Genomic DNA, 11,772 nt, shown 5'->3' with positions numbered 1-11,772 from the left:
TTTCATAATGGTCTCCAGATCATTAATAGATTTATAAAACATGTTCACAAACCTATTAAAAGGATAGGAAATAAGTAATACAATGAGTTCAGAAGAGTGTTGTTTACATCACGTTGAACCTTCCATTTTAACACTATAGTGTTGTTTACTTCATTGAGGTAAGGGAGTGAATCTCAATCTTCAACTTTTCATTTTGGCATATTTTTCTCCAAATATACAATATGCCTAGTTTTATGTTTGTAAGTTCACAATTTGAAATTTCTAAGTCCAAAATAGATTCCTTTAACATGGAAACTTTGGGGTTGGGATAAAAAATCACCTCATTTTAGAGTTTTTTTTTATTATAAATAAAACATGTTTAATGTTTTACTTTTGAAATGCTTACGTAGAATTTTTTTTGTTGTTTGTTGTTTTCATTTTAATTTTCTATAATTACATTGTCTTATGGATAGCATCTTATTTAATGTTTTAAATTAAATAATGTCCTCATTACTTACATGTATATATGTGTGACTTAAAGCACATGAATAAGTCTTTCGAATTGTAAGATTATAATGTAATTGAATAACCTTTTGTTGAAGATTAAATTGAATTTGGAGATGTACAATTTCTTGAACATTGATATTTTGAGATCATATATGTATTTGCATGAATTGTATTTGTTGTGTAGTATTTTTATTATTATTATTTTGAGACATTCGAAATGTAGTCATTACGTTGTCAAATTTTATTAATATGAAGTTTTTGTTAATGAAATTAAGTTTCAAAAGGTGTATGGAAAGATGAATGTAAGAGCATGATTTCAAGATGAAATATGATATTCAGATCTAAAGTAAATTGCAACGAGGGTAATTAAGGTACATGAATAATAAAGTAAAGTTATGTGAATTTTGAGAACTACATGATTAGTAGTTACAAAGATACATATTGGATATAGAGTTTGAATAAAGGTGAGGTAGACCTAAGGGAATATAGAGTAATTGCATAGTTATCCTAGATTGTTGTATACAATTAGTCAAAGTAAATTTAATCAACATCCTTACGCTTTATTCTTAACTTTACTCTTGGCTATACTTTTTTCCATAGGGTCATGTAGCTCACAAGTTATATCCACCTGACTATACAACCTATTGGCAACTATATATATTGTTGAAGGTGCAATTAGCTTTATAAAGGATAATATGTAAATGTTTAAACTTTTTTGCACAATTTAATATGAAATACTCGACGGAAAATAAATCAATTTTGAAACAAATTTTAGATTGGTTCACCCAACTACATAGATTATGTCCAGTTCTCTCTTAATAACATTATTTGAGAGGTTCCACTAATCAATTCAAATAATTGCAACATGAATTTAATTTTTCTAGGTATCACGAGTATAGTCTTTCTAAATACAAGTATCATTAACCTTTATAGGAAACATGAGTATCAACCACTCCTGGTCAAATGAGTATCAACATCTCCATGTATTATATGTTTAACCTCTTTAGGTGAACATTCTTAATCTTTCCTTGTGATTAAGAACTCTCAATTTGAATGATAATAAAAATAACGCTCTCAATAAAAGAGAGTACAATCTAAATTCATAGGGTATACTCCATAGTTGTGAATGATATTAAAATAACTGAGCTCATAATCCCAAGGTTTTCCATATTTGACAATATAAGCTCAATATTCATTTATTTCTTTTTCTTTTCTTCTCATTATAAGTGTATCACTTTTCTATCTCTCTTTTTTACACATTATTTCTCCAGAGTAATCTAAATATATAACAACTCTTCTAAATTTGACTAGAGTGCTTGTTGATGTTTTATTCTTCATTGGTCTTCCATTGGTCTTCCATTGCTTGATTCAAAATCTTCATGGAGTATTAATGTAGTATATATGCTTAGAATTCTTCTTTAGTTGTATGTTTTAATCAATGCTTTACTTCAACACTTTCTCCTTTGAGAACTCTAAACATTTGATCGTAAAAACTTACATATATGAACTTTCAACGTTCAAATGTTTTACTAAAGTGAGCCAGGATAGTGAGCCCGTGGCCAGGCCTGCGAAAAAAACGCTGGACGGGCCAGGATAGTGAGCCCGCAGGCTCGCAGTGGCCCGACCCGCATAAGCCTGCAACCTGCGCGGGCTGGTCCGCGGTCGCATAAAAAAAAACTTACACTTGTGTATATTAATTACTTTTTTTATGGACTCTTTCATTAACGTTTCAAATTCTTGTATAACTGGAAAATACAAGTATTATGTATTTTTTAATGTGCTAAAATTTAAAGAATATATTGTGTATGTTATAGTATGAATATGAATATGATGAAAATGTTAAATTATCAGTTTATCATTCAACTCCCCAAAGTCTTTACTTAATTTTGTGAGTTTTTAAAGTTTTCCAATTTGTAAACATTGAAAATTTTATCATAAAAATTTTAAAAAAGTAGGTCAGCCCATGGACCAAATGTGAGGCGGGACAGGCCAACCCACAATGTGCGGACCTTATACAGGCCGAGCCGCATTGTCATCCCCACACACACACACACGCACGCACGCACGCACGCACGCACGCACGCACGCACGCACGCACGCACGCACGCACGCACGCACGCACGCACGCACGAGAGAATCCAACAATTATTTAGGTATTATAACTGGATTTGTTGAACATTGATTATGTTACTCTTTCTTTATGTTGTGGATTGAATTGAAAGACGTTGTGACATTGGTAAATATGACTAGATGATATTAATGTGATAAATACATATGTTATACAAGTAATAAGTAGGGAACTGCCATTGAGTTATTGATGTTTAATTTATGTATTGTTAAATTAGGAGGTTCATTGATATTCTAGATTTTACCTAATATATTGAGTCATATAAGTGAAGATATAAGGTGACAAGAGTCCTAAAAATTTATAATATTAAGTTGAGGTGAAATATCCTTAATCCTTGAGAAAATGTGATAAAAAAAAAACCATCTTATCATAGAAAATTGATAAATGAAGTTTGTACCAGAGTGGTTAAATGGTTACGCAAACCATATATTATGACACGTGTTAGTCTTTTAAATTGAATTTAACGTTAGCCTTTTGGAAATCGTCAATTATGATATATATATATATATATATATATATATATATATATATATATATATATATATATATATATATATATATATATATATATCGGTATGATGGATAACCTTTGATAGGCTTAACTTGTGGTTGTTTGTAATGTTATTTACTATACGTTTAATTCAATAGCTAATTCTTCTTGACTGTTTATGTTTTATAATCTTATTACAATTATGTTTTGATGTGTGGGATAGATAGATCTTGGAAAGTAGATTAAGAAACGCTAACATAGATATTTTACAACATAATTATGTATATATGCTTGTAATATTTTAAGTTGGCATGTATATATACTTGTTAAATAACTATATATATTAATATTAATAATATTTACTTATCTATTTATCTATTTATATGTATATAATATATATTATAAGAGTTAATTGAGGTTTTAGTTTCTAAAATTGGATTTAAAATTCGTTAATTTTTTAAATTTTAATAATTTAGTTCTCAAATTTTAAAGATTAATATATATATATATATATATATATATATATATATATATATATTTTTTTTTTTTTAATTTTTAATTTTTATTTTAACCTAACTGTTTTAATTTTTATTTTTTTTTGACGTGTCAAATGGTTAACACGTAAAAAAATTTAGCCTGAAACGTCGTTTAATACAAAAAAATTTAACATTGTTAGATTAAAAAAATTATATCTATTTATTTTTAAAGTTTGAGAACCAAAATATATTGATATTTGAAATAAAGATAAATTTCAGTTTCACCTTCAAATTTAAGAATTGTAAACATATTTAATCTTATATTATAAAATGTTTATGCTACATTAAACCGAATAATTTTGGAGTATTAAGAAAAAATATTTGCAAAACACTAAGATATACTTAAATTTGATAACTTCTAAGAACTTATAGTATTAGTGGTAGAGATATCATATAAAAATAAGGATTAAATATGTTTTTAGTCTTTTAATATTTATTGAAATTAAAATTAGTTCATTTTTGAAACTTTGGTGCATTTTAGTTTTTAAACTTTTGAAAATATATGGATTTAGTTCTTTTAACCATATTTTGTTATGTTTATTCAACGTTTTAACACGTTTTTCATCTAACATTGAAATAAAAATGTGTCAAACGATATAAAAAACTCAAATGTTATCCTGAAACGTGTTTGAAACGTCAAATAAACTTAATAAAATGTGGTTAAAAAGACTAAATCCATATATTTTCAAAAGTTGGAAGACTAAATTTAAGTAAAATTTCGAAGAGAGACTAATTTTATTTTCCACTGAAAGTTAAAGGATAAAAACATCTTTAACCTTAAAAATAACTTATATGATTTTGTTATTTTTTTCCTTGTTTTAAAGTAATTTATTTTAAAAGGCAAAACAATTAAAAATGCATTAGAATTTGATATTTATAAAAAAAATTATAATTCATGTTTCTTGTTATATCAAATTCATACTAGATTTTTTTGTGATGTCCGTATGTTATACTTCTAAAATACACTAACTTAATGTATTTATTCTAAAGATACCGTATAAGAATAACAAATAAATATATATATATATATACTAGCATAAATACAGACGCTATCGCGCCTGTGTGTATGTATTTTTTAAATATGCGTGATATTATATAAGTAGGTGATAATATTGTAATGTTATTAAGTTAATATATAAGTAAATGAAATATATCTGAACAGATGAAAGAATAACCATTGATAAATAAAGAAGAAGAAAAGAAACAAAGATAGCTGATTTTATCAAAAACTCGTATAAGTAAGTGAAATATATCTGAACAGATGAAAGAATAACCATTGATAAATAAAGAAGAAGAAAAGAAACAGAGATAGCTGATTTTATCAAAAACTTGTAAAAATAACAGTCAATTTTTAAAAATTTAATAAATTATTATATTTAAAGGGTAAAATTGATATTTTAAAATGTGGACACAAAAAGGAAAATCGCCTTTATATATTGTTATAGATATATATATATATATATATATATATATATATATATATATATATATATATATATATATAAATAAGAGAATCCAAATTCACTTTTACCTTTACAAATTTTGACTAATTAATAAGTTATATATGTATTGATAACAAACTATACAAATTCACTCATAGTAGAGTCTAGGGATGACAATTCGGGACGGGTCAGGCGAGGTGGCCTGCAGACCCGTACAAAAAAACACGGGACGGGGTGGGCTGGCCCGCTGGTCCGTTTATAAAATTATATGTTCTCTTTTTTTTAGTTCTCACATTATTTCTTTAAGTTCCTTTTATTAATATTAATATTATTATTATTATTATTATTATTATTATTATTATTATTATTATTATTATGTTTATGTTTATGTTTATGCATAATCATTGTATATAAGATAATGATTTTAGTTCTTGAATATGGAATATCTTTTTATGCATTTTTAGGTAATGTCTTGTAAGGTGATATGTTGCTTTTGTACTTTAGTTATAATCTTCGTTGTTATTTTTCTTGTATTTGATTAGGTAAATTAATTGAAATTATTTCAATAGAAAATGAATATCAATTATTATGAAAAAATAAAAAAGTTTTTATTTTGCTCACCATAAAAAAAAAATATTTCGCTCATCACAAATGCGGACTAGCCTGCGGACCTGCAAACCAACCCGTAAGCAGGGCGGGCCAGAAAAATGAACCTGATATTAAACTACGAGGCAGACCAACCTGACCCACACTTTGCGTGTCAAAAAGGACTAGACTGACCCATTTTCTCATTCATAGTATAGTTTTCCATAAATATTTATTTTATGTTTTTTCCTACCTCTATGCATGTATCCATTGAACACATTTTTTAATTTTTCAATATTCGAATGTATACATGTATTCAATAAAATATTTTTCAAATACACTTTGACCTTAGTTTTAAATTATTCATTTTTTTAAATGGTTTAAATACAAACAAATACGTTAGTGAAATATTCAACACAATCACACTAACCAAAATACAAATTTTTGAAACTAAATTTAATAAAATTCATTAAATTGTGTAATAACAACTACGTATAGGACAATTGTCTTGATTTAACAATGAGTAAAAAGATATTTATATATATTTAAATTATTCAGAAGTTGAACTTAATTTTAACTACAAATATTTGTGGGTACAATTTTTTTTATCCACTATGAATCACATCTACTGAACAACAAGGTCGATCCTTAGTCAACTTAAAATGATCAAAAGATTTAATGCATTTTTCAAACTAAAAATGATATAATTAATTTTCTCCCAGACTCCAAATTAATAGGAATATTTAATATATCAATTAATAATTACTACAAAGATCAAGGTTAAAAAGTCATGAATTGTTGATAATTCTTTTTTAGACTGTTTGTTATACATTCTTTTACATTAATGAGCTTATTAGTTTTCAATTATTCATTTTTTCTTTTTGTCAATGAGTTTTCAAAGTACTTTGAAATAAAACATGTCATACTTGTATTATTTTTCTAGTCAAAGTATAATTTAATGTTTGCATGAAGGAATGGCTACAAATGAAATGGATTCAAGACATGGATCATTATTAAATTAAACATGTAAAAAGAATTCTCAACAATTCAAACTTGACTTCTTATCACTTGTGTTTGTAGTAATAATTAATTGATATATTAAATATTCCTATTAATTTGAAATATTGGAAAAATTTAATTATATTGTATTATTTTTAGTTTGAAAAATGTATTAAATCTAAAGTTTGACTTTCAAATACCATTTAAATTATTTTTTTTCTTTTATAATTAAATATTTATTAATTTCCAATGTTATGTGATGCATTTACCAACACACAAATTTCTTTTTATACAAAATGCAATGTTTAATTATCTCTTAATAAATACCTCTTCTTTCAAATCACATAACACCAACCAAGATAAATATACATATTCTTAAGAAAGTACTTTATCAAAATAATGTCAGACGAATTCTTTGTTAGAGGTGATGAGAGTAGAAAACTCAAGCGTAAGATCGATGAAGCATCTTCTTCTGAAATTGTAGATTCAGAGTTATTACTATCTATGAGTCTTGGCAACAACAAAATGGTTGGTGAGCCTTCATCCATGTCCATTTACAAATCATTGAAAAACTCAATGGATTCACCAAATTCATCACCAAAACCAGTAGAAAACCCTAATCATCAATTGATTGTGCCTAAGCAACGACAATTCTCGTGCAAGTTTTGCAACAAAAAGTTTCCAAGCTCCCAAGCCCTAGGAGGGCATCAAAATGCTCATAGACGCGAAAGAGTTCTCTCAAGAATAGATAGAGAGATTGATATGGGAACTTTTGGACTTGGTGTTCATATGTACCCTTATTCAACCATGGCTCATCAACACCCTTTTCGTGGTCCAATACCCTTTTATTATGAGCCTAACATGCACCCTATGACTCAAATGTCAACCATGCCATGGCCACTTGTACCTAGCTATGGAAATCAAGGGTTACACAACACCTCCACTTCAGGGCAACGATTTGGGATGACAAACCTTGGAGGCATAAGTGTTGAAACTCCACAAAGTGTATATCAAAGAGGATTAGGGTTTGGTTTTGAACATAACCAAGTTCATTCATTTAATCCAACCAATGGAGCCACCATGGCTCGTCCAAGTCTTGGTAGCCTTATGAGAAATCAGTATAATATTGGGAACCAACCATTTTAAGTTTGAAGGTTAGATTTATCGATCAAATCTTAAATCATGGTTTAAATTTTGAATTATGTATTAGTAATTATGCTAGCAATATTGTTATCTTTCATGTCTATTCACAATAACAAGTGTAACAACAAGTATTTTCAATATAAGTAGGTGTCCACATTTGTTATTGTAAGGATTTAATATCATGTTTAATATAAATAATACTCCTTATCATTTACTTCATCATTTTCTTTTGTTCTTTGTCTATTTATTTTAAGAAAAGATCATTGAAATATATTTTATTACTATTGATTTTTTTTGTCAAAAATTATAATACAAATAGCTAATGCCGTGTTAGATACTATCATACTATCATAATGTATCAAATCTTATAAGAACTTTACAATTAGCGTACTAAATATTAGGATGAGTAATATTCTGCAAAATTAGATCGTGTTTCACTTTTTTTTTTCTTTTATAAAAGAAAAAAAAAGTGTCACTCCAACAATTTAAAAGTAGTTTAGTAAGTACTAAATGATTAATATTGGACTTTTCATATAATATAAAAAAAACAAGTTATTTTATAACAATTATACTTGCAATAAATTTCAAAATTGTACTTAAAAGAATAGTTTAAAAAACAAAAAGTAAAAAAAAACGTGTTTTTAATTTTTATAAAATGATTATACTTTTTTGTCATTGGTATTGTATTAAAAAAATCACAAATAAATTTTATAACTAACTAAAATTTAATGCCCTAAATAAACTATTTTGGAAATTTATTATAATGATATCATTCAAAAATTATAATTGTTCGTATATGTAGAAAGAGTTTCAAATATTTAAATTCAGATGTAGATAATTAAATTTTATTATTTTTAACGTTGTAATTGATATCATTGTTTAAAAAAAATACACTTTTATAACACATTATTTTTGAAATTAAATTATTTCTTTTACCAAATAAAAGGTAACTTCATTAATTAATAAAAATGCAGATTGATAACCACGTAATTAATCTCTTAAAATATAATTACATAATTTTTTAAATACATTTGAAATGATTTAGAAATATATTTAAATGGAGATTTTCATAAATTTATCCACTTTCAAATATATTTAAAAATTATACTATTTTAGTCTAACATAAAGGTACATATAACATAATTTATTTACAAAATATCATGTCATACGAAGGTCATAGGTGACAGGAAATCGACGTGTGTATATTAAACCTATACATAAGTAAAGATTAGTAAGAAACTTATTAAACCTATAAATTAGTAAAGACAAACTTATTTTATCATTTGGTAAAATTAGTAAATTATTTTTTTATAGTTTTTACAAATCAATATTAAGCAAAGATTGATTAAAAAATTATACTGAAAAACGTAATAATATTTATATTTTCCCCTGAAAATTGTACTAAAATTTGATAATGACATAAATTATACTCCAAAATAGATTTTTTATAATTAATTATAATGATCTTACTAAAACAATTTGTATAAAATTGTGTATGTATAATGTATTTAGATTAGAAAAGAGATACCATGTGTAAAAATACGTTGGATCTGTGTTAATGTGTCACTAGAATATTGTACTATACAATTACTACCAATTGACTATTTATTCACTTAAATTAAATTCTAAATATAACTTTCAACCAGTTCATTTATATTGAAAATTTCTACACCGTAAGAATTTTTTAAAAATAAATCCATGAACTAATTTATAAAAGTTATTCTTATAAATTAATTTAACATTATATTTAAAATTTATAAGTAAACGGTTATATAACGTTATTCATCATATTTTTAAAAGGTTTATATAATTTTTTTTCAAATTTATACTTTATTATTGTCAGAGACATTGGTGGAAATAAATCAAACCAAGTCTGGTTTAAGAAAGTATACGAATGTACAAATAATCCGATAATTATGGAAATAGATAAAACCAAGTGAAGATTTATAAATTATTTGAAGATAAGTAGATGGATGAATTATCATAAAAAATCATTTTCTATTAATCAATAAGATAAATATTATTTGCATTTTTTTATTATAATAGATAATATTAATTTTTTTAGATTTAATAATGTGTTTGTCCTAGGAGAAAATAAGTTATTAAGACAAAATTACATGATTTTGATGACAATGGGTCGGGTTGAGTACGACTTACACGCAATTTGATCTGTAATCAAAAAAATTTATCACTTGTTACTTGATGGATATTTGTGTAAAAAATATCCATGAGTTTTAAAAAACTCGCGAATATCCGTAGATACTCACATATATCTAAAAAAATATATTTTCACATATATCTAAAAAAATATATTTTGTAAAACATTTAAAAAAAATTTAAATAAAATTACAAAATAATATAAATGAGTATAAATTAAATATAAATTAAAATTTAAGTTTAAATAAATTAAATCTAATAAAATATAAATTAATTTTACTTAATAAAATATAAATGAAATCTTAATTTTAATTTTTTGCGAGTAACATATATCAGGGATACGAATAGTGTGATATTGCATCCAACCCATTTATAAAATATTAAAATATCCCTACGCATAGGTAATCGGTAATCAATATTCGTGATTACTAACTATTCATTATAGATGTTATCTGTAGATGCTCGCGAATACATTGACTAGACGCTAACTTTCAAAGTCAATGATCAATAAGTAGACATTAAAGATACATGTAACTTAAATTTAATTTGTTATTCTACTCATATCACACATCAATTAATTTTAAAAGAATAGACTAATTCATCATGAGATTATATGTTGGTGTTATTAGTACTATAAAGGTATGTTTAGAAACAAATTGTTATTTGCATGCAAATTGAATACAATAGAAAAATGTATGGGTTAAAATACTACCAACTTGTTTTAAACACATTGACATACAAAATCTCTACGTTCAAACTCCAATTATCTTTTTTCAATATGTCATATATAAAAGCTCTCCATGTAGAAAATAACCAATGAATGAAGTGTATAGTAAGCAAGTGATTTCATGAGAATTAAAAGGTCTTTCCATTCAATGATAGTATGAAAATTCTCTTAGTGCAAGATTTATAGAACGATTAACAAGATGATAAAGAGAATATGTCATATTTGCAAAAAAAAATAAAAAATCCACCAACTATGTAACTTTACCTTTCTCTCCAACAAGGCGTACTTATAATCTATATCCTTTTTGTTGAGAGTTTTTCTATTAATTACGGATGACAATTAAACTCACATTGACAAGTATTCTTCAAAATTATATATGACTTTGATAGAGAATACTCACGTTGATTAGACTTACGTATGAGTATAAATAATACTAAAATAGTTAGAAAAATACTTGTAAACGTTCATTTTAGTAACATCATTTTTAATTTGAATGGGAGAATGGTGAATTGTTATAAAAAATAAAGTGTTCACCGTCTATTTTTATTACTTATGCATTGCTCCTATTCGATGTTTCTTTGTGTACTTTTTAAAAGGCCTTTACAATCCCTTACAAAATTCTAATAGGACGAATTGTGAAAATCTTCGACACATTTTCTTAACTCTATTTAGATTGTACTTTCTTAAGCTCATCTATATGTTTTAGGTATCTACAAAGAAGAGTATACGAAATCTATATAAAGCGTCATATTCACACACAGTGACGAAACTTTGACAAAAATTTTAGGGGTGCCAAATTAGATTTTTTATATATAATTTTTTTTAGTTAAAAAAAAAGTTCTTCATTTTCTCTCTTCATTTCTTCTTAAAACAAACACACATAATAGTAGAATTCAAAAAAATATGACTACCATTCGCTATTATATCATGATACAAAACCATGAATACCATCTTAGATAAGCCCTTCGTACATCATCAATTTGATATGGTGGGTATTGTGAAATTTGAGGACGTTTTTCCCGGATCGCGTTCTAATAAATTTTTTAAATTCATTATATGTAACTTTAGGAACTTTAGAG

General features: G+C 25.6%; 1 protein-coding gene across 1 annotated transcript; it reads left to right on the top strand.

Moving 5' to 3' along the window:
• Window positions 1-7,065: 7,065 nt before the first annotated feature.
• On the top strand, window positions 7,066-7,812 carry LOC114190187 (uncharacterized). Its single transcript, XM_028078985.1, has one exon. The coding sequence runs from the start codon at window positions 7,066-7,068 to the stop codon at window positions 7,810-7,812; it is 747 nt and encodes a 248-aa protein (XP_027934786.1).
• The last annotated feature ends 3,960 nt before the right edge of the window (window positions 7,813-11,772 follow it).

This window comes from Vigna unguiculata, chromosome 7 (genome assembly GCF_037176805.1).
Source record: "Vigna unguiculata cultivar grain cowpea cultivar isolate G323 ecotype 2 chromosome 7, ASM3717680v1, whole genome shotgun sequence".
NCBI lineage: Eukaryota > Viridiplantae > Streptophyta > Magnoliopsida > Fabales > Fabaceae > Vigna > Vigna unguiculata.
The sequence above is the reverse complement of the archived record's forward strand: the minus strand, read 5'-3'. Positions and strand labels throughout refer to the sequence as shown.

Bases quoted from the DNA above. Each gene is read 5' to 3' on its own strand.
- LOC114190187 (XM_028078985.1), top strand. From the start codon at position 7,066: ATGTCAGACGAATTCTTTGTTAGAGGTGATGAGAGTAGAAAACTCAAG.